Below are 24,659 nucleotides of genomic sequence, written 5' to 3' on the forward strand. Positions count from 1 at the left end.
GTGACTTAGCTGTTTATAATATTGAATATATTCTTACAGCAAGATTAAATCAAGACTGCGTGGAGAACTTTTTTTCTCTTATAAGAGGCCTTGGACGTTTTTATGATCATCCATCGCCAGTCGAGGTAAAGAGCCGGATAAGACTGTTGTTGTTGGGAGCAAACGCTCATGATATTCCGCTTTCAAATGCATCGTCTGTTGAACCAGACGAAGAAGGAAGATTTTGGCAATATCCTGCCTGATATGTCTGAGGCGTTGGCATTGGTTGAAGGAGAGAAGGAGATAGAAGATTTAGATTTTGGAGTAGTAGAATCCGATGTGCCTCCAATGTCACTGGCTTCTGATTGTAGCACCGAAGGATTTAAATATCTTGCTGGATATGTAGCTTATCGATGCAGACAGTATGACAGATCACTGGCCACACCCACTGGAGAGTTACTGACACTGCCTGAGGAGACATCGAGAGGATGGCTGGGCATGGTTTCTCGTGGGGGTTTGCTTGTGCCTTCAGAAACGTGGCTCGAAACAATTAGCAAATTTGAATTAATTTTTGCCCAGATCCATGGACACTACAGTTTGTCCAGGGAAACAGGTGTCATCAAGAACCTGTGCGCTATACTTACCGAGCGATTCCCCACTATTCACCCAGAAATCATTAAGATTTACGCTAGGACGAGAACATTTATCCGACTGCGTTGGCTGTCTGCAAAGGACAAGTCGAAGAAAGCAGTTGCCGCTCAGCAACGGAAAGCAAGGAAGTGGTATTTGTATCACTTTAGAATGTAAATAAACAATATTTGTGAAATTTAAATAATATATAAACTTAGTGATAGAAGTGAAGGTCCTCTGACTGTGTTTGTTTCACAACTAGCAAGACTCTACACTGACAGTGTCAAGGATTGGCTTATTGTTTCCCACACTACATACCAACTTTGCTGAACGGCGGGCTCGGTAAGTTAATTTACCACTATTTCCTGTAAATCGTATTTTGTAGCACTTTTTTTGATTCAATGCCCTTTTATATAAGTGAATTTTAACAACTAGGGCAAACAATATACATCAACCTTGATAAAAATATAAGCCAAAGGTTTGAGGTGTGAGAAAATTAAGAATGTGTGTGTGTGTGTGTGTGTTTGTGGCAGTTCAGGTACGTAATTCAAATGCTTCCTACAAATAAGGCAATTACATAATTTCTTGAGTGAAAACGACAGTGTTTTTGTAGACATGATGTAAACAGAATATAAATGAGCGTTACATAGAGCTTGTCTACAAGTTAACACTTTTCCCAGAGCCAAAGTTAGAAAATTGAATGCTCATTTCGAACGTTTACTTCGTAGAGAACTGCAAAACAGACTGTATTTTGCACTTATTTTTGTATAGCTTGATCTATTGACGCTTGATTTTATTAAAGTCAGCACTCAGCAGTGTCTGTTTAAAAGCTGGACAAGTTACAGAATATAGCAGTAACTTTCTAGAAATAACCGAATAACAATTTACCTTTTACTATTTCTGTAGAAACTGAAACATTTCACAAATACATCGCTTAAATGCGCGGGCTGCGTCTTGTAGCGCTGTTCCAGAGGCAGCGGCTGTTCCTTCGTGACGTCACAGCCTCAGCCAATGGCAGGACAGAAAGCTTACTGCTCAACCTTTTTTTTTTTTTTTACGGACCTTGGGTTTATGGCGCGAGTGAATATCGGTCAGTAATCTGGATTCTGTTTTGTTCTAATAAGTAGCACGTTTTGGTTGTACTTGCGAATTATAATTGGAAAAAAACTGTGTGTGAAACATCTGTAACTTTTAACTGAAATATAAATTCCCAGCACGATAGGAAACCTTTTTGTCCTCTTGTAACGAATTATATCTCTTAGACCATCGAATCTACGTGAAGAAGAAAAGTGGATCTTGAGAGACTTGATAGTTTTTATTCCGCTGATATTTAAACACTAATGTTCCCCCTCTTTTATACTCCAGTTGCCTGCAATATTGTGGAACTGCAGAAAAAACGAGATTTGTGAATACATTTTTACGAAGCAGTTTACTTTAGTAGCAGTAAAAATGGGAACCATTATACATTATACTTTGAGAGCATTGAAACTAGGTGTACATCTACGATGTAAATGGCCATCTATTCTGCGAAAAGTATTAGACGTCATCTAGGTTCTACCATGCGTATAGAGCGCTCCTTGTAATAATCCAGTACCAATTTCCTTATGACTTCCCTCTGCTTTCTCAACGTTAGTGTAAGTTTCCATTCGTGTAGGAATGAGTTAATCCTTAGAAGATCAGGCAATCTGTATTCTGACAAGTTGCTTCATCCTTTTTGCAGTAGCGATTACTTCCCACAACCAACAACGGTTTTCTGTTCTTAGTCAGTCCGATTGGGGGAATGCCTCAGGGGTGGTCTTGCAACGAAACACCATCACCAGCTTTCTGAAGCACTGCTGTATAAGGGCGGCACGTAGAATGTGAGCCGAGCGATAAGGCAACACTCTACCTAATTTGTAATTCGCTCGAATTATTCTTAATCGTTAACAGAAATTTTACACTATTTTAATCCTTCAAAAATCAAACAATGGAAAATCCAGGATGGAATGTAACATTACGAGAGAAGGAAAGTTGCCACTCACCATATAGCAGAGATGCTGAGCCGCGATAGGCAAAATAAAAAGATTCACACAATCATAGCTTTCGGCCATTAAGGCCTTTGTCAGCAGTAGACACACATACACACACGCACACACACACTCACGCAAGCGCAACTTACGCTGCGCTTGCATGAGTGTGTGTCAGCAGTAGACACACACGCACACACACACTCACTCAAGCGCAACTTCCGCTGCGCTTGCGTGAGTGTGTGTGTGTATGTGTGTCTACTGCTGACAAGGCCTTAATGGCCAAAAGCTAAGATTGTGTGAATCTTTTTATTGTGCCTATCGCGGCTCAGCATCTCTGCTATATGGCGAATGGCAACTTTCCTTCTCTCGTATTGTTAATTCTTCAAAAAGCAGATAGCTGCACAATAAACTATTACAAAGTCAACAACTATGTCTCAACCATCAGATTCCTCAAATAATGAGAGTAAAGCAGTCGCAACCCTGGAACCAAATGGGTCTAGAACCCGCCACATAGCGCAGTCAGTATGTCCAGCTAACATTTTGGTAGGCGCCACACAGCGAACCACCGGCACATCCAAGGAAGGCCACTGTATATTTCTTATACTGTGGAAAATGATACCATTATTTCGACTATCTCAGAATTAATCCCTCTAGTTGTTTTCAGAGATACACTCCAATTGCGCAATCTCAAACATCGGCCGCATGGTTTGAGAAATGTCACGTATCAAACACAGCAATTACGTTTGTTTCAGAACAATGATGAGTACAGCTTCCTCAATCTGTCGTTGCAAGCTGGATACGGCCAGTTCGTCGACGTAAGCGACACTGAGATGCTACTGAGGATAAAAAAGGGTAAGTAATATCAAAGCTTATCGCAAAGAACATTAAAGGCGACAATAACTGGCTCCTGGTATTGCTCCGCCGTATAGGCGAACTCATACTGAAATCTTGTACTAACTTAGTAGTGCCGCCCTTGTGCTACAGGAGTAGCAGTCGATGAGTAATTGTATATTTCCTGAAAGACTGACGTATGCAGCAGCATTTATATAAATGGTGATAAGCAACTGACCTGTAATTATACACCGAGCTCCTTCTTCCCTACCTTGCCATTTTTTAGATTTCTTTTCTATTTTTACTTATTTATTTACTTGTTAGAGGAGGTAACCTGGAACAGAACACTGAATCATCTTTCTGAGAATAACCTCTTAACAACATCTCAGTTTGGCTGCTGTAGAGACTTCTTTACCAAGAAAGCAAAATATGATCTCACGAATTCAGTTGTGGAAGAACTAAACAAGAAAAAATGTCCTATTGGCATTTCCTGTGTCTTTGATTATGTGGTTTATAAAGATATAAGAGCAAAACTAAAACAGCGGGGCGTTACAGGCCTTTCAAAACAGAGAGCCACGTAACAAATATATAGGACGGGAATAAGATTAAATTCAGAGTGGGAAAACATTGAAGTTGTTGTAGCACAATGTTCACTGCTTGGCCCATTCCTGTTCTTGGCTTACGTAAACGGTTTACCCCGGGCATTGGAGGACTCTTCACAAAAAGCTAACGTTCGTTGATGACACATTATTTTGGGAAAAAATCCAAACCCATTCATGCCCCATAAAGCCAAGAGAAAAATAGCGAGGAATGAAATTTCAAGTAATTCGGTTTGCCTTACAAAAATGTAATTACTTTCTAAGTGGATCTTTTACTTTTCGCGCAAAAAATTAAAAACCACTGTATTGGGATTCACGCATGGTCTCCTGTACGCAGTCTTTGTCATTCGATTTTGAGGGAATTATATGGTACAAAAATTATTTTTCCGCATCTCATAGCTTTACGTCAGAGCTTGACAATGAACTGGTTTTCCTTTCTTTGTTGCCTGTAGTTCTTCATATAACACCGCGCATATTTTGAAAAGTTTACAATGAAAAATATAGTCGCTGGCCATTTTACTTTTGGCGCATTTTACAGGTGCATAAGTAATGTAGCCAACGTATCTAAATTGCTTTTAACTCTTGAAGGAAAGCCGTACCTCTTTCCAGCCTCGCGTGAATACAGGGTACGTTCCGGCGTTTGGCCGCGACGATCTACGACGCGCCACATTCGAAACTGTGGCCGCTTGCCGCGCTGTGCGGAATTGTCTCGTGTTGCTATCGATACGAACCGAAACATTCACTCGCACGCGTGCTTTCATGCTGGAAAGACGTCTTGACGTGTGACCTGCGTATAGTCAACATTTCGTTCAGTCAAGAGGACTGTACGAAGATGATATCTTCCGACCAGCTTGTTGAGATGTCTGTGGTAAAAATGAAACGATCGTATGACATTGTTGGCCGGGAGGCCCCATGCGGGGAAGTTCGGCCGTGGTATTACAAGTCCTTTTTTCTTTAGTTGACGCCACTTCGGCGATTTGCGAGTTAATGATGATGAATTGAACACACAACACCCAGTCACGAGGAAGAGAAAATCCCTGACCCCGCCGGGAATCGAACCCGGGACTCCGTGCGCGGAAAGCGAGAACGCTACCGCAAGACTATGAACTGCGGACTTTGTCAGAGGTAATATACTAGCAAATCGTATTCGAGGAGCAGATGTGACGAGGAAGATAGCAACAGAAATGAAAGAAACAGGGAAGAATTTGCTGTGGAATCTGTATCATCATTTTTAATCCACAGTCTTCGTGAAGCTTTCTTGCAGATTAAAACTGTATGCCGGACCGAGACTCGAACTCGGGACCTTTGCCTTTCGCTGGCAAATGCTGAACCAACTAAGTCACGCCCCCTCCTCACAGTTTCAATTCTGCCAGTATCTCATCTCCTACCTTCCACAAACTTGCTTGTTGCCGGTTTCTTATTCAGATAACAAACCCACGGGTTTGGTTGCTGGCTGTAAAATATTAATCATGTTCTAAAAATTACTTCATTCGAAACTGAAATGGAGGAGCCTCTATTTAAGGTTCTGGAAATATTACCTGCAGGTACACAAAATGAGCTAGCTCCAGGTTCAGTACATTTAAACATTCGACGAACAGATATGGCTATAGTTGAAGTTTAATCTTTGGGTGCCATGACGGTGTAAAAATATGTGTTGCTTTGTCAGAATGGCTGATACTAGTTGATCTAAAAAGTGGTAATCGTCGAGACTCATTCTGTAGAATTCATGGAATTTCTGTTCGTGTTGAGGGGGCTCACGAGAAAACACTGCCAAATTGTCTCTGTAAGCCCTTCTTTATACAGTTAGTTGCAGGACCTCGACTGTTCAATATAAAATGTCGAGTCAAACACCTTCAGCCGTCTAAATTTCCAGTCCTTTTATTTGATCAACCAGTTTCAGTGCTATATTATGCCACCTTCAGGTCCCCTGACCGATGTATAGGAAGAATCCCACCTCTGGTCCAGTCACGATAGGAGCCAGCAATCAAAATACTGGTAACCATAGAATTCTACTTGACACAGCGATCCCTTCGATCATCACTTGCCGACGCCAGCCAAACTGTTTGATATAAGTGGCATTGTACGGGTGCACGCAGTACTTATTTTGCTTTTTCAGTTCTTTGAACTTTAAATATTATTAAGCCACAATAATGCCCTTTTCAGAAGAGCTCGTGACTGCAAGTAAGCCTGAAACTTGATTCGGGATGTTTTGTTGTTTGTCGTAATACAGGACGCATAGCGTACTGTATCGCATCGTGCCAGTGGAAACAGGAGTATCGCCCCCATAAGAGGTCTGTTCAAAAAATTCCGGAATTTTGGCACCATTTTTTACGCTTATCTTTTACTTAATGTGCATGGTCTCCTTCGAAATACTCTCCTCCACAATTGATTCACCACTCCCAACGCTTTTTCACTTCCACAAGCTGTCTTGGTACTCCTCTTGCTGGATCGTGCGAAGGGCCGTCTGTGAATTTTCTTTTATCTCGTCTGTCGTTGCAAAACTTCGTCCTTTTAAGGGGGTTTTCAAGTTTGGAAATAAAAAAAGCCGTACGTCAGGTGTGAAGGATATGGATGATGGTATGGAGGATGCGGCAGCACAGTGATTTCGTTTTCTGCGCAATAGTCACGCACCAACCGAGATGAATGTACGGGAGCGTTGTCGTGATGCCAGAGCCGTGAATTGTCTCGCCACATTTCAGGCCGTTTCCTTCTCACATTTTCTCGCACGGGTCACAACAAGTGCCGATAGTACCATCGATTAACATTTTGTCCCTGTGGCACGAATTCATGATGAACTAATCCTTCAAAGTCAAAGAAAACCACCAGCCTGGCTTTGACATGCGACCTGACCTGACGAGCTTTCTTTGGTCTTGGAGAACCTTTCCCGACCCATTGTGAAGATTGAATCTTTGCCTCAACTTCATAACCGTAGACTCACGTCTCATGACCAATTACGATTCTCTTAAGGAACATCTCGTTCTCATTTGCACGATCCAAAAGCTCTTAACAGATCGCGAGGCGAAGGTCTTTCTGGTCTTGACTCATGAGCCGTGGGACGAACTTAGCGGCAACACGATGCATTCCAAGATGCTGTGTCAGAATTTCATGACAGGATCAAACTGAAATGTTATATTCTTCTGTAATCTGTTGGACAGTCAATCTCCGATTGCCACGCACTGTTTCGTTGACCTTCCTGGCATGAGCGTCGTCGGTAGACGTCGAAGGGGTGCTGAAAGAGGGTCATCTTTAACTTCCATGCGGCCATTTGTAAACCGTATGAACCATTCGTAACACCGTGTACGGCTTAAGCACTCGTCACCGTAGGCTCCCTGCATCACTTGGTATGTCTCTTAAAGGTTTTCTTGAGCTTCACACAAAATTTAGTGCAGACGCGTTGCTCCTCTAACACTGCCATCTCGAAATTCGCAAACTGTGCGACACAACCGTTCTACTCCATACCCACAGCAATGAAACTTCGGCAGTTATGTGTTAAGCACAGGCGTGTGCATGCCAAGCGCATTTCCCTCCAACATACCATTGGCGCGAAATCACGAATGTTCCGGAATTTTTTGATCAGACCTCGTAAGTGATGCGTCGCACGACCATTACTACACCGAATCATATCGCATATCGTATCGCCTCTGTGCGAAGCACGCCATAGGTCTCCATGTAAAAGGTGCCCACTGTTTATTAAAATATCGAAAACCTCTAAATATTGGTAACTGCTTCTACGGTGGGTCGCGCTTTGCCATGTACGAGTAACATGAACTTTTCGTAACAGCGAGCAAAACAGTGATCATCATTCTCTAACTTTCTTTGACGCCAAGTCGCCTGACATTACATGAACATTAACTGAATTTAGCCCTGTGTTTTATCAAAAAGAAGTCGCACAACGGAAATCTAACTACAGATTTCAGGTGGATCGATCAGTGGTTGAATTTTACTAAATTCTTTCTAGTATCTTTCTCTTAAATGGTGCATCAGGCTAAAACCCACAGGAGGTGGGGTGACGTGCTTGTACACACATTGGAGAAAAGTTCAACGAACTGAGTTGATTCCAAAAGGACATTTATTTGCAAAATGGTAGTAGTCCTGAACATCAGAAGACATTTAACACATAAAATCCTAATACTATGATACCGTGAGTGTAATCTGTTTGGCATTGCACTGATCATCATTGTCCGAGAATTAGGTTGATTGAGGAGCGCAAAATGAATGATCATGTGCTCACACACAAAGATTCAAACATTCGCAGTATGTATGAGATTTACTCGTAGTTGTGGACTCTATCTGACGTTAGCCGCATTAGGAACTAAGATATTGCCTACTGATGAGATATGAATATTTGTGCTAGACATGGCTTGTCGCGAGCAGTCGCCTTAACAATTTTGGCTGTCCAAGCACACTTCCAGGACCGAACCAAACTTCAATATGGCTTACTGCCTACAACCTCATGGCTCACAACTTTCGTTGGATTGCCAATACCGCGTTTCAACGAGACAAACGTACTTGTCTTCAGTATTCTGACTGTCTTTTTGCCGTTGAGGCTTGTAATACGCATTTTTAACAATGTCTGAAGAAACATACATTGTTGACGTTGTTGCTGTAGCGGGAATCCAACTGGCGCTCGAGTGGTGGGGCCGTAGACATGGAAATCTGGGGCGGACCTAGGAGCGCGCACGGATAAAATTGTTAAGGCGGCCGCCCACGACAAGCGGAAATTCCGGCCCGGCACAAATTTCATTTTCTTCATTTCCCTTGCACAACTGATGGTTGTTCATGGTCGCAACTGCATATATATTTCATAACTGCTGTAGTCGACGCAGTACGTGTTCCTGAGCATGCATGTCGGAAGGAACATTGCACCATTCTCCTAAAGGCACTGCAGTATCGTATTAATCAGGATCATGATGCAAGAAGTGATCGTGACCGAATGTAAGACAAGTGAGGCCCCTTCTGAAACTAATTAATTAATAGCAAAATTATCACTTGCGAGAACCCCATAATGTTGCTGACAAATGACTAAAAACTACAGAAAATTCTTATCACGAAAGACTGAGCTGACTCCCATTCAAAATCACCTTTCAAGTGTACACAGAAGCGAAGATCATACTCACTAATAACCTTCACCGCGACTGCTCAGGGACTAATTAATTCTGCACAAGATGCTGCCTCTTCTCCGTGCACAGAGACCGAAAAAACTGCTGGGGTGAACTGACCAATCGACAAGCCGAATATTTCAGTGGCGCCAGACGTCTTCACCAAACAACAGGTAGAAGAAACAGCACCTGTTCGTTTCGATCAAAATTTTCCATCGATTCAACGTCTAAAATTCGAACAAGCACTTGTCTTTGTGCGTGTGTTTGAAGGAATCAGTCAGGAGCCCACACCCTTAATAAAGCCAAGGCAGATGGATGCCCCGCCAGAGTAGTGCCTCAGGCCAGCTTCGAAAATCAAATTCAGTGGCCCCCCAAGCCCCTGCTGCGGGGTGGGTATAATTAAAGTTCAGCTACTCACAGAGGTCTAGTGTGGGCTGTAATTATCGTGTTGATGTTGTTGTGCTCTTCAGTCCAGAGACTGGTTTGATGCAGCTCTCCATGCAACTCTATGCTGTGCAAACCTCTTCATCTCCGAGTAACCACTGCTACCTACATCCTTCTGAATCTGCTTAATCTATTCATTCCTTAATCTCCCTCCGCGACTTTTACCCTCCGCGCTTCCCTCCAGTACTAAATAGGTGGTTCCTTGATGCCTCAGAACGCGTCCTACCAACCGATCCATTCTTCTAATCAGGCTGTGCCACAAATTACTCTTCTCCCCAATTCTATTCACTACCCCCTCATTAGTTACTCGACCTACCCATCTAATCTTCAACATTATTCTGTAGCACCACATTTCGAAAGCTTCTATCCGCTTCTTGTCGAAATTATTTGTCATCCATGTTTCCCTTCCCTACGTGGCTGCAATGATACAAATACTTTCATGAGAGAGTTCCTGACACTTAAATCTATACTCGATGTCAACAAATTCCTCTTCTTCAGAAACCCTTTCCTTGCCATTGCCAGTCTACATGTCATATCCTCCCTACTTCGACCATCATCAGTTATTTTGCTCCCCAGTGGCAAAACTCATCTATTACTTTGTCTCATTTCCTAATCTAATTCCCTCAGCATCACCTGATTTAATTCGACTACATTCCATTATCCTCGTTTTGATTTTGTTGATGTTCATCTTATATGCTCCTTTCAAGACATTGTCCATTCCGTTCAAGTGTTCATCCATGTCCTGTACTGTCTCTGACAGAATTACAACGTCATCGGCAAACCTCAAAGCTTTTATTCCTTCTCCATGGATTTTAATTCCTATTCAAAATTTTTATTTTGTTTCTCTCACTGCTTGCTCAGTATATACACTCCTGGAAATCGAAATAAGAACACCGTGAATTCATTGTCCCAGGAAGGGGAAACTTTATTGACACATTCCTGGGGTCAGATACATCACATGATCACACTGACAGAACCACAGGCACATAGACACAGGCAACAGAGCATGCACAATGTCGGCACTAGTACAGTGTATATCCACCTTTCGCAGCAATGCAGGCTGCTATTCTCCCATGGAGACGATCGTAGAGATGCTGGATGTAGTCCTGTGGAACGGCTTGCCATGCCATTTCCACCTGGCGCCTCAGTTGGACCAGCGTTCGTGCTGGACGTGCAGACCGCGTGAGACGACGCTTCATCCAGTCCCAAACATGCTCAATGGGGGACAGATCCGGAGATCTTGCTGGCCAGGGTAGTTGACTTACACCTTCTAGAGCACGTTGGGTGGCACGGGATACATGCGGACGTGCATTGTCCTGTTGGAACAGCAAGTTCCCTTGCCGGTCTAGGAATGGTAGAACGATGGGTTCGATGACGGTTTGGATGTACCGTGCACTATTCAGTGTCCCCTCGACGATCACCAGTGGTGTACGGCCAGTGTAGGAGATCGCTCCCCACACCATGATGCCGGGTGTTGGCCCTGTGTGCCTCGGTCGTATGCAGTCCTGATTGTGGCGCTCACCTGCACGGCGCCAAACACGCATACGACCATCATTGGCACCAAGGCAGAAGCGACTCTCATCGCTGAAGACGACACGTCTCCATTCGTCCCTCCATTCACGCCTGTCACGACACCACTGGAGGCGGGCTGCACGATGTTGGGGCGTGAGCGGAAGACGGCCTAACGGTGTGCGGGACCGTAGCCCAGCTTCATGGAGACGGTTGCGAATGGTCCTCGCCGATACCCCAGGAGCAACAGTGTCCCTAATTTGCTGGGAAGTGGCGGTGCGGTCCCCTACGGCACTGCGTAGGATCCTACGGTCTTGGCGTGCATCCGTGCGTCGCTGCGGTCCGGTCCCAGGTCGACAGGCACGTGCACCTTCCGCCGACCACTGGCGACAACATCGATGTACTGTGGAGACCTCACGCCCCACGTGTTGAGCAATTCGGCGGTACGTCCACCCGGCCTCCCGCATGCCCACTATACGCCCTCGCTCAAAGTCCGTCAACTGCACATACGGTTCACGTCCACGCTGTCGCGGCATGCTACCAGTGTTAAAGACTGCGATGGAGCTCCGTATGCCACGGCAAACTGGCTGACACTGACGGCGGCGGTGCACAAATGCTGCGCAGCTAGCGCCATTCGACGGCCAACACCGCGGTTCCTGGTGTGTCCGCTGTGCCGTGCGTGTGATCATTGCTTGTACAGCCCTCTCGCAGTGTCCGGAGCAAGTATGGTGGGTCTGACATACCGGTGTCAATGTGTTCTTTTTTCCATTTCCAGGAGTGTAGATTGAGTAACACTGGGGATAGGTTGCAACCCTGTGTCACTCCCTTCTCAACCACTGCTTCCCTTTCATGCCCCTCGACTCTTAAAACTGCCATCTGGTTTCTGTACAAATTGTAAATAGCCTTTCGCTCCCTGTATTTTACCCCCACCACCTTCAGAATTTGAAAGAGACTATTCCAGTCAACATTGTCAAAAGCTTTCTATAAGTCTACGCCGGACGTTGTGGCCGAGCGGTTCTAGGCGCTTCATTCCGGAACCGCGCTGCTGCTGCGGTCGCAGGTTCGATTCCTGCCTCGGGCATGTATGTATGTGATGTCCTTAGGTTAGTTAGGTTTAAATAGTTCTAAGTGTAGGGGACTTATGACCTCAGATGTTAAGTCCCATAGTGCTTAGAGCCATTTGAACCATTTTTTCTAAGTCTACAAATGCCAGAAACGTAGGTTTGCCTTTCCTTAATCTATCTTCTAAGATAAGTCGTATGGTCAGTATTGCCTTGTGTGTTCCAACATTTACACGGAATCCAAACCGATCTTCCCCGAGGTTGGCCTCTACCAGTTTTTCCATTCGTCTGTAAATAATTCGTGTTAGTAGTTTGTTGCCATTACTTATTAAGCAGATAGTTCGGTAATTTTCACACCTGCTTGCTTTGGGATTGGAATTATTATCTTCTTCTTGAAGTCTGAGGGTATTTCGCCTGTCTCATTCATCTTGCTCAGCAGCTGGAAGAGTTTTGTCACGGTTGGCTCTCCCAAAGCTATCAGTAGTTTCAATGGAATGTTGTCTACTCCCGGGGCCTTGAAGACCTAAGTCGCACTTAGGTCTTCCAGTGCTCTGACAAATTCTTCATGCAGTATCTTACCCCATTTCATTTTCGTCTACGTCCTCTTCCATTTTCATTATATTGCCCTCAAGTACATCTCTCTTGTATAGAACCTCTATATACTTCTTCCGCCCGTCTGCTTTCCCTTCTTTGCTTAGGACTGGGTTTCCATCTGCGCTCTTGATATTCATACAGATAGTTCTCTTTTCTCCAAAGGTCTCTTTAATTTTCCTGTTGGCAGTATGTATCTTACTCCTAGTGACATATGCCTCTACATCCTTACATTTGTCCTTTAGCTATCCCTGTTTAGCCATTTTGCACTTCCTGTCTATCTTATTTTTGAGACTTTTGTATTCCTTTTTGCCTGCTTGATTTACTGCATGTTTATATTTTCTCCTTTTATCAATTAAATTCAATATCTCGTCTGTTACCCAAGGATTTCTACTAGCCCTCGTCTTTTTACCTACTTGATCCTCTGCTGCCTTCCTATTCCATCTCTCAAAGCTATTCATTCTTCTTCTACTGTATTTCTTCCCCTGTTCTTTTCAATTGTTCTCTAATGCTCTCTCTGTAACTCTCATAACCTCTGGTTCTTTCAGTTTAACCAGGTCCCATCCCCTTAAGTTCCTAAGTTTCTGCAGTTTCTTCAGTTTTAATCTACAGTTCATAACCAATAAATTCTGGTCAGAGTCCACATCTGCCCCTGGAAATGTCTTACAAGTTAAAACCTGATTCCTAAATCTCTGTTTTACCATGATATAATCTATCTGAAACCTTCCAGTGTTTCCAGCCCTCTTCCATATATACAACCTTCTTTCATGATTCTTAAACCAAGTGGTAGCTATGAATAAGTTATGCTCTGTGCAAAATTCCACCAGGTGGCTTCCTCTTTCATTCATTAACCCCGGTCCATATACACCTACTACTTTTCCTTCTCGTCCTTTTCCTGCTATCGAATTCCAGTCGCTCATGGCTATTAAATTATCATCTGCCTTAACTATATGAATAATTTCTGTCATTGCATCATAGATTTCCTCAATCTCTTCATCATCTGCGAAGCTAGTTGGCATATAAAATTGTACTACTGTGGTAGGCGTAGGCTTCGTGACCGTCTTGTCTACAATAATGCGTTCACTATGCTGTTCGTAGTAGCTTATCCGCAATTCTATTTTTTTTTATTCATTATTAAACCTACTCCTTCATTACCCCTATTCGATTTCGTATTTATAATCCTGTATTCACCTGACCAGAAGTGTTGTTCCTCCTGCCACCGAACTTCACTAATTCCCACTAATATAACTTTAACCTATTCATTTACCTTCTTAAATTTTCTAACATACCTGCCCAATTAAGCGATCTGACATTCCACGCTCCGATCCGTAGAACGCCAGTTTTCTTTCTCCTGATAACGACGTCCTCCTGAGTAGTCCCCGCCCGGAGATCTGAATGCTGGACTATATTACCTCCGGAATATTTTACCCAAGAAGACGCTATCATCATATAACCATACAGTAAAGCTTCATGCACTCGGGAAAAATTACAGCTGTAGTTCCCCCTTGCTTTCAACCGTTCACAGTGCCGGCAGAGCAAGGCCATTTTGGTTAATGTTACAAAGCCATATCAGTCAATCATCCAGATTGTTTCCCCTGCAACTACTGAAAAGGCTGCTGCCTCTCTTCAGGAACCACACGTTTGTCTGGCCTCTCAACAGACACACCTCTGTTGTGGTTGCACCTATGGTTCGCCTATCTATATCGCTGAGGTACGTAAGCCTCCCCACCAACGTCAAGGTCCATGGTCAATGGGGGGAAGGGGGGTAATTATCGTATGACAGCACTTGACAGCGAAACTTGGCAGATTTGAAGTGTGTTAATGGGGAACAGATTACGCTGGAAAAAAGTTTAAATTTTTGCCATGAGGTGTAAATATGAAGATGTGAATGCAGGAATGTAGGAATGTTTCCATGTACTGTACAAAGTGTACATATATAATGGATCAGGAACGGGATGTGGGCTGAAAATGTGAAACAAGTGATAAAGGCGTAATATTGATTTTATTGCTAACCACACCTTACACAATTTGTTCAATATGAGCACCGAAGACATCGACGAGATACTGAAAAGCTCCAGATTTGCGCCCCTGCTGGATAAATTAGACCTAATTTTTCCCAGCATAAATAGATTCCGCATAAATGGAGTAGCATATCTATCAAGTTTCGCTGGCAAACGATAATTACAGCCCACACTGGACCTCCCTGAGTAGCTGCCTTTTAATTATAACCACTCGGTACAAGGGCAAAGTAAAAAATTCCACCTGAATCAACCACACAATCAGTTACATCCTCATTCATACAATATAGAAATTATTCATGTTTAGGAAAGGTGGTTAAAGGTTCATGGGATGCTGAATATCAAACGTTATAAAAAAGAAAATAGCACTCATTCTACTCAGTTTCCACTGTGACTCCCACTCCCCCTCTTCCCTGGGATTGTAAAAATACTAGGAAAATTCAAGCAGAGAAAAGATATTTGCAGAACTTCATAAAACTACAAAATATCATGAAAGGTGGACCGACTGCCGCGTTTCACTTGTCAACCCATTTTACTGTGCTGATTCTATACGAATCACTGGCAAGTAGACACCATGACTTGCGTGAGCGGCGGAGGATCACATGAGCGTTTGGTACCAGCTCTGCACCATCTACAGAGCTCCAAAGAGACCGGTGTGATCATTTAAGAAGGTTGGCTGGTATTTTGTCTATTTAAATTTTATCTTGTTTATAGGTGGACTATTCGGAAAATAAGAAACGATCTGTCGCCAAATGGAAACAACAGTGGAAATCTGATGAAGCTTTGCACAGATGTGTTGGGCAATGTCTCCAGTATGACTGTAGATAATAGCGTCACGCCACTACTCTCAGTTCTGAGCGCACAGTGAGCGAGTAAAGATATCTAGAAAACAGTGTCTCCCATTAAGTATGAGTGCCTACCGAGCGACTTCGCCTGATTTCATGCAACCCCACATAACGTACCTGTCATGGATTTCCTTCTTTATGATAGTTCTCGGTCGCAAACTGCAGGGGCACTGAGTACGCTCCTGCGGCGTTTTCGATGGGAAGCGTTTGATAAGCGACCATACAGCCCGGTCTTGGCTCCCTCCAATTCTTCATCTTTACCCAAATGAACTGCTGGCCATGAAGACAACGAGCTGTAGTCCAACGTAGAAAGCACTGGAGGCTCCCTTTTGTGACGAGGGTATTGGAAAGTTGGCACAATGCTACGACAGATTGTACATTGCAGTGGCGACTATGTGGAGAAGTAGCTGGAAGGTATAACTAACTGCTGCAAATAAGAGTTTTGATGTTCACTGTGGTTTCGATTTCGCGGCTGATCGGTCCTTACTTTCTGAATAGCCCACTTATTTTATATCTGTAACAGAATAAGTCAATAACATAATCGGCATACTAGATACGATAGATGACTGTTGCCTGTGAATGTTTGACAGATGACTTGGTTTACCTGAGGGAGAAACAGCACGTGGAACACACTATGTTCAGAGATTACCTGGAGAAGACGCGCAACCCCAAAGTGGAGGAGAAAGATCGCTGCACATTTGTGATGACAAAGGTGCCTTTCTTGCACCTACCCATCGCTTTCTACTATCCGCTCAACAGCAGCTTGGCTCACATATTTGATCCACTGTAAGTATGAAGAAAAACCGAATGAATTTGTCTCACGTTTAAATGTGGTCATGCTTCCACTCTGACTTCATTTTCTTCTCTTTCTTGTGCCTTTTCCTCACATTTAAGGGGGGAGGTCTTTACATCGCCGCCCTTCCTGGTGGGACAGAATACATATATTCCAACTGCGTGCGTGTATTGTCATTCATTATAAAATGAGCGAAAGTTTTTCCAGTGTTTGCGAACCGAGTAACAGAGGTGGGAGTTGGTTACTAGCCCAATACTAATCTAGTGGGGTGTGGAAAACTCTACGTCCAGGCTGGTGTTTTAACACACACAGCTGTCTGGGCGGGTTTGCTACATGTTGATTGGAAAAATTATTTTTCTACTGAACAGAATACCACTGGTCGGATCCTATCATTCATTACATTTACACCGTTGGCATTTCCTACATGGGCATGAGAAGTTCTGGGAATTCCCGTGCTATAGTATCACAGCTTGTCATTAGAGGAGCCAGAACAAAATGGCGCTGGATATGAATTAAGTGGAATATCTTACAAGAATCCGTTTTCTCCATATTAAGGCGAACAGCACTACCACAACGCATACTGGATTGGTGGAAATGTATGCCAACAATGCACCATTAAATGGAACAGTGTTTAGGTGGCGCAGAGGCTTCCAGTGTTGCCAACCCACTCAAATTGGCAGAAAATGGAATGACCCAATTTCTCCCTCTCTCTGTCTCTCACTCACTCTCAAGAGCTGAGAATCATAAGAGACAAGGAGAGCCTGGTGTTCAAAGACCAGTGTGTAACAATCGAGGCGTTAGTGAAAAAGTGAAAATACATGATGGATCAGATTGCACGACTTTTTGAAAAGACAAAGCTGATATTCTTCCATCTTTCGTCGCACCTAAGTAGCTTCAAATTTCATGGAGGTATATTCCGTCTTTGCAACTAAATGAAAGGCAGTTTTTTGCCATTACGTTTCAGTTCTTTTATTTACAAAGCATATTCAGTGGCCTGTAATACATGTTTGTCTTCATATATACAAGAAGGAAAAAAATCGTAACAACAAAAAGTAATTAGTGTAGAGTAATGAAATTCGGGAATACATTTGTCTAGAGAACACATGTAAGTAACATATGTGAGTAACATAGCAAGACCACAGGTTAACGGAAGTGCGAGATCAGCAATTGGAAATGTGAAATGCTGATTCTTTAATAACCGGTGTAGCCACTAGAATTTTACTGGAAACATGCAAACATGCATTATGTTGTACAGGTGCCGGATGTCAGTTTGTGGGATGGAGTCCCGTGCCTGTTACAATTGGTTGGTCAGTAGAGGTAGGGTCAGTGTTGTTTGTGGATAATGCTGGAGTTGTTGTCCGATGGTGTCCCAATGTGCTCGATTGGAGACAGATTGGGTTATCGAGCAGGCCAAGGCAACATGTCAACACTCTACAGAGCATGTTGGTTTACAACTGCGATATATGCATGAGCAATATCATGTTGAAAATCACCCCCTGGAATGCTGTTCATGAATGGTAGCACAACATGTCGAATCACAAGGTTGACATACAAATTTGCAGTCAGAGTGCGTAGGATAACAACGAGAATGTTTCTGCTGTCGTACCAAATTGCACCCCAGACCATAACTTCAGATGTAGGTCCAGTGTGTCTAGCATGTAGACCAGTTGGTTGCAGGTACTCAACTGGAGCCTTGGAAGCAAACACATGGCCATCTCTGGCGCCGAGATGGAACCAGCTGTCATCAGAAAACACATAAGACCTCCACCCTGCCCTCCACTGAGTTCTCGCTTGACATCACTGAAGTCGCAGATGGCAGTGGTTTTGGGCCAGTGGAGTGCATGCTACAGGGCGCCTGGCATGGAGCTGTCCTTGAAGTAACCGATTTGGAAAAATTCGTTCTCCTTGTGGTGCCAGCTGTTGCTCAAATTCCTGCTGCAGATGCAGTATGATGCTCCAGAGCCATACACAGAATTCACAGAACACAATGGTCATTCTTTTTGATAATCCCACATGTCTGCCCAGAGCCCAGTCTTCTTGTGGGTGTACATTCTCGTAGCGACCGCTGCCAGCAATCACGTACATTGGCTACATTCTTGCCAAGTCTTTCTGCAGATCACAGAGGAACACCCAGCTTCTCGTAGCTCTGTTAAACGACATCGTTCAAACACAGTGAGGTGTTGGCAATGGCTTCTTTTCCTGACTAACATCAACGCTCAGTTTCATAGATAACTAACGCTCTCGACCACAACAGCATGTTTTTAAAGCAAACCTATTAGCGCCACTCTTATGCGACTGGCGCGAAATTTCAATTGATATCATATTTCAGATGTAGAAATGTCACTCAACTTCTCCTTGGTGCTGAGATTTTTTCCGTCGATGTATAATAAAATCATCCTCTTGTTTTTCGGTATAGAAACAAGTTTTGCAGCACAAGGTTCATTACGTTTAATCATCATTTGGCGTTACTTACGATTTCCAATGTTGTTAGTCCATGTGTGTAGTCCTGGAGATGTTTTTACTTGGTTCCCATACTGCAGATGGCCGATTTTCGGCGTTTTTTTACTCACATTTGTAATAACAGTTCACTTGCTCTGTTCACTGTGTGTTGAACGTGTGTGTCGGTACAGTACATAGTGTTGCCAACTGTTACTGTGTCATTATCTTTGTCTTTTGCGAGCGTGTGTGTGAATGAGAAAAACGAAGAATAACAGATATTAGCCGACGCCAACTACGGGACGACGAAGATGAACAAGATGATGTGGGTGCAGGACGACATATGTCACCATCGCCGCAAGCTAGTCGCTTGGGACGCTCCCCAACACGCCGATCAAGGTCCCCATCGCCGTTTAGAAGCTCCAGGCGATCACCTAGCCGCCGCAACCTGGAAAACTAAAGAGTGCGACCTTTCTTGGAGGTGAGGCCACCGAAGAGAAAAATCCTCCGCCGTCGATCACTACAAAAATGATAGGAAACTACGTCGATATCCTCATGGATGGCCCACCAGCCCAAGCTCTTATGGACTCTGGAGCATCATGTTCAGTCATTTCCAAGAAGTATCGTCGTCAGTTGCAGAAAACCGTATTCATCGACAGCGAAACATCTATGCTGAAGGTGGCCAATGGGAAATATGTAAAACCTATAGGAAGATGTACCATTCGTGTGAGTATAAGTGGCCATACACAGCCCTTAGAATGCATCGTTTTACAAGAGTGTTCTCATGACGTCATTCTCGGATGGGACTTTTCGAAAGCTTCTCAGGCAATTATAGATTGTGGTCGCTCGATGATTATGCTAGACGAGATGAGATACTGTGGACAGGAAGATGCGCATCTGAGTGTGTGGAGACTATGTGTGCTGGATGAAGCGATCATTCCTGCGGTCAGCGCTAGAATGGTAACTGTCACGTGTCATGCCATGCATCAACCCATGGATCTTGTAGTGGAATGTAAGAGAAGCATACCACTGGAGAATAACTTGGTCATCCCAGCCTCTGTCGTCTCGTTTAAGAACGGATTCGGTGAATTGTGGATAGTCAACTGTCGCCGAGAACCGCAGATCCTTCCCAGACGCATGTGCGTAGCAAACGCTGAGCCGTTAATTGCAGAACAGCTGAGAGTAATAGAAACCTCCCATGCCGAGTCTGTGGGCGAAATTAGCGCTACCACTACGAGACAAGATCTTGTAGCTCGACTATCACCAGATCTCACTAAGGAACAACAGAAGAAGCTACTTGCCATTCTTCAAGAGTTCTCTGAATGCTTCAATCCACAGGTGACGAGCAAATTAGACAAATCGGCGGTGAAGCATCGGATTAGCACTGGAGACCATAAGCCTTTGCAGAGCCCATGGTCGTCACCAGTGGTCCTCCTCAGGAAGAGGGATGGCAGTTGGCGCTTTTGTGTTGATTACAGGAAGCTTAATAAGATAACTAAAAAGGACGTGTACTCTCTTCCACGAATTGACGGTGCACTAGATTGTCTAAAGGGGGCTAAGTTTTTCTCAACCATGGTTCAAATGGCTTTGAGCACTATGAGACTTAACATTTGAGGTCATCAGTCCCCTAGAACTTAGAACTACTTAAATCTAACTAACCTAAGGACATCACAAACATCCATGCCCGTAGCGGTCGCTCGGTTCCAGACTGAAGCGCCTATAACCGCTCGGCCACAGCGGCCGGCTTCTCAACCATGGACATGTACTCGGGATACCGGCAAATCGAAGTAGATGAGGCTGATCGTGAGAAAACTGCATTCGTCACCCCAGAGGTCCTGTATGAGTTTAAGGTAATGCCGTTTGGTTTGTGTAATGCACCAGCAACTTTTGAACAGATGATGGATAATCTTCTACGTCAACTGAAGTGGACGATGTGTCTTTGTTATTTAGATGACATTATAGTGTTCTCAGAGACATTTAATGAACATAGAAAGAGACTGAAGGCCGTTCTTAAGTGTCTCCAAGAAGGCGGCCTGAAACTTAATCCAAGAAAGTGTCTCTTTGGAGCAAAAGAAGTCAAAATACTTGGACACCTTCTGTCAAACGAAGGTGTGTGGCCAGACCCAAAAAAGGTGAGAGCTATAACGGAATTTCCTATTCCTAGAAGTATTAGAGATGTGAGAAGCTTCCTCGGATTATGTTCTTATTACCGTCGTTTTATCAAAGACTTTTGTATCAAAGCCAGACCGCTCAAAGTGTTGTTAAAAGCTGATACTAAGTTTATCTGGGGTGGTGCTCAACAAGATACTTTTGATGTGCTGCGAAAAGCTCTGACGACTGACCCTTTACTTGGTCTGTATGATGAGACAGCACCTACAGAACTACACACAGATGCCAGTGGGTATGGGATCGGTGCTGTTCTAGTGCAAAGTTCGGATGGAAAAGAGAAGGTTATAGCCTATGCTTCTAGGACACTTACAAAAGCCGAGAGAAACTACTCAAATACAGAAAGAGAATGTTTTGCTGTGATCTGGCCATGTGCAAATTTCGACAGTATCTCTATGGAAGGCCATTCACACTTGTTACAGACCATCATTTACTTTGTTGGTTGACAGGTCTTAAGGATCCAACAGGACGACTCGCCAGGTGGCACTACGTCTTCAAGAGTATGACATTACTATAGTGTACAAATGTGAAAGATGAAAGGTGGCTACACTGAGCCACAGCGCCAGAGATCGCTGGAGAGCATTGTTCCGCCGCCTCCACTGGCAGTGATTATTGAGATGTCGTAGTGGGCAGTGCTTGTCCAGGACTCGTAGTAGTCAGTTCGTGTTCAGATGTGCTAGTAGGGAGTGCTTGCTGAGATGTGATACTGAAAAGTTCTTGTTGAGATGTGGTAATAGCGAGTCGGTGTGGAGATATATTGTAATGATTAGAGTGATTTTGGTCAATATATGAAGGTAACGAAACTTGATTTATTTTTCATTATTTCCATGTTTTAAATAATGCGTCATTACAGGTTCAGTCAACAAAGCATCTGGCTTGTGTTCTTGTATTAGAGTACAATTCTGGTTTTCTTGAGTAATTATGGTATTTCTATTTTCTTTAATTAATTCAGTATAAATGTTATTTAAAAATTCTTGTGTTATTGAAGAAGAACCGTGCCAGATGCGTACGTTGAGTCATACTTCCACACACAGAACAGTTACATTTGTGCTTTGGTTTCGTAGGTTTGATAGTTGCTGGGGACTTAATTAATTAATTGTGTTAATGAAAATTTTCATTTCATTCTTTGTTGTTGTTCTATGCAGTCAGATAGCGTAATAATAACAGTCAGGGCCAACCGTTTACGAGACTTGCGTAATCGGACAGTACAGCGACTGAAAATTAAAATTATTTCCATTACATTTAATTAAGCCCCCATGCACGTGGCGACCGCTGCTTCGTATCGTCCCTTGGAATTCTTCTGATTGTAAAAATAGTAGACAGTAGTATTGTTGTAGTAATTTGTAGTCTAGTAATTGTAGTCTATATTGCATGTGTAGATTTGGTAATTGGCATTCTTCTAATGGTATTTTTCAAAATTTATTTTTTTTTGTTGCCTTGTATACGCGTTTGACGATTTAGTGCAATTATTTCAATTGTTCGTTAATCGCGTTTGAGGGAAGCATTCTGTGTGAATGGTATTGTTGGTGATAACGTGTTATATTCTCTGTAATTTTCGTACAGTGACGAGTTTTGTATGTTTTGTAAATGATTACGCGATCGATGAAAAAGGCAAAAATGATGGATAGTCAGAATGACGAAATTGTTGACATGGCGAACTCGCCAACACAGGGGAACAGTATGATGAATAATGAAGTGGAAAACAATTTAATAAGCAGGGAAAATAGTCCAGAACCATTTCAAAATTTTTCTCAATCAGAAAATTTTCAGAATTCGAGATTAACGACAGAAGATTCTGAAATAGTATCGAACACAAATAGCTTTACAGCCATGACGAAGGAAACTGGTTTTGCGGGAAATGTTAGGGGCGAAAAGAATTTTGAACCATTTAATATGGAGCAGTTGATGGGTGCAATATTAAATTTGGGATCACAAATAGGAACAATTACAACTGATATGGGAACAATTAAAACAGAGATAGGAACAATTAAAACAGAGATAGGAACAATTACAACTGAGATGGGAACAATGGAAACACGGTTAGATTCACGACTAGGGACATGTTTCAAAAACATGAAAGATGAATTAAAGAAAGAAATTAGAGAAGAAGTACAACCGATTTTGAATGCTCACAATAATAGATTAATTGCAGTAGAGATCAGACAAGAGGAACAGGACAGAGAACGGAAAAAAAAGATCGCGTGATAGTACAAAAATTTTCAGAGTTAAATTTACAACGCGCACACGATAAGGAAGAAATATTTGAGAAAATCGAGGAATCCATACCAAATGACAGAATAAATAACTTAACGCAACAGTGTGAACAGTTAACTACTAAATGTGACAATACCGAAAACCGAGTCGCGACACTTACGGAAGACGTAAATAATCAGAAAGAACAATTAGGTGACTCATCGGAAAGAGTTGAGGAAATTTCAGATAAATTGACAAATCTTAGTTTAAATGGGGACAGAGATTCGGATGATACAGCTCCATTGCCGTTTGCAGAAACCGAAGAGTACCAGAACATAAATAAACATGTTGAAAATTCGGCAAAATTTAATGAACGCGTTAAAAAGGAATTTGAGGCATTACGAATGCAAGTCAAACAAATCGAAGGCGAAATCGTAGGAAAAGACAGCAGGAGAAAATTAGAATCACAGATAGCAGAGGGCTTTGAAGAAAGTAATTTGTTTCATTTACGGGATGCAACAAGAGAGCGCCAGGCGCGCGAACTTGACAATAATCGACTTTCGGACTGGGACAGACGCGGTAGGTCTTTGTCGCCACGAGGCGAAAACTTTGACTATAAACACTTTTTGACTGTTCGGAAATTTAAGATCTTCCGCAAATCTAAGAATGACATACATCCATGTTCATGGTTAGATCAATTTACGTACGCATTTCCGCCAAATTTGCCACTAAGTCACAAACTGAAGTTTATGTGCAGCTATTAATGTCCTCAGGGGATTCACTACACTAAGTGAATATGTGCAGTAGCGATCACAGGGCCCCGAGCTGTAGTGGTGCTATTTCCCTTTTAGTTTTCTGCACCGCTGCCTACTCTTTCACTATTCTTTGCATCTAAAAAAACAATTCTTCTACTATCCATCTATCTAGACAGTAGGTAAAGAATAACCGGATATGACGATTTTACCTAAAAGTGACTTCGGAAATTACCGTTTGGACTTACTATGTTGTCTGCAGCATTCATTCGTAATTTAAACGAAATTTTACCTGTTTATCTTCGTGACAATATTACTTCATATGTTGACGACATTCTTATTGCTAAACGTTCTTGGAGTGAGCACAACAAAATTTTGGATTCATTATTACGTATTTTTGCAAGAGTTGGCATTACAGTGAACTTTCTGAATTTGGTCGTTCTCAGGTGAAATTTCTCGGTCACATTATTTCTACAAAAGGTATTTTTCCGGATCCAGAGAAGCTAGACGCTATTCGTAATTATGCTGTTCCTACCACAAAACGTGATGTTCGTAGTTTCCTTGGTGTCTGTAATTTTCTTAGACGCTTTGTTAGATTGGATGATTTGGCCACACCTCGTTTACACATTTCAGTTATGCACACTTTGGTCCCAGAAAATGCTTTCATAAATTGCGAGAAAATTGCTACTTCAGTAATATGGAAA

General features: G+C 42.9%; 1 protein-coding gene across 1 annotated transcript in view; it reads left to right on the forward strand.

The window, feature by feature from the left end:
• The window catches only part of LOC126198932 (ionotropic receptor 93a), a 151,910-nt gene that overhangs the window by 91,113 nt on the left and 36,138 nt on the right, over window positions 1–24,659 (forward strand). The window contains exons 7-8 of the mRNA XM_049935570.1: window positions 3,371–3,470; window positions 16,206–16,401. Coding sequence (XP_049791527.1) covers window positions 3,371–3,470; window positions 16,206–16,401 — 296 coding nt within the window. The remainder of the gene's footprint in view (window positions 1–3,370; window positions 3,471–16,205; window positions 16,402–24,659) is intronic.

This window comes from Schistocerca nitens, chromosome 8 (genome assembly GCF_023898315.1).
Source record: "Schistocerca nitens isolate TAMUIC-IGC-003100 chromosome 8, iqSchNite1.1, whole genome shotgun sequence".
Lineage (NCBI taxonomy): Eukaryota > Metazoa > Arthropoda > Insecta > Orthoptera > Acrididae > Schistocerca > Schistocerca nitens.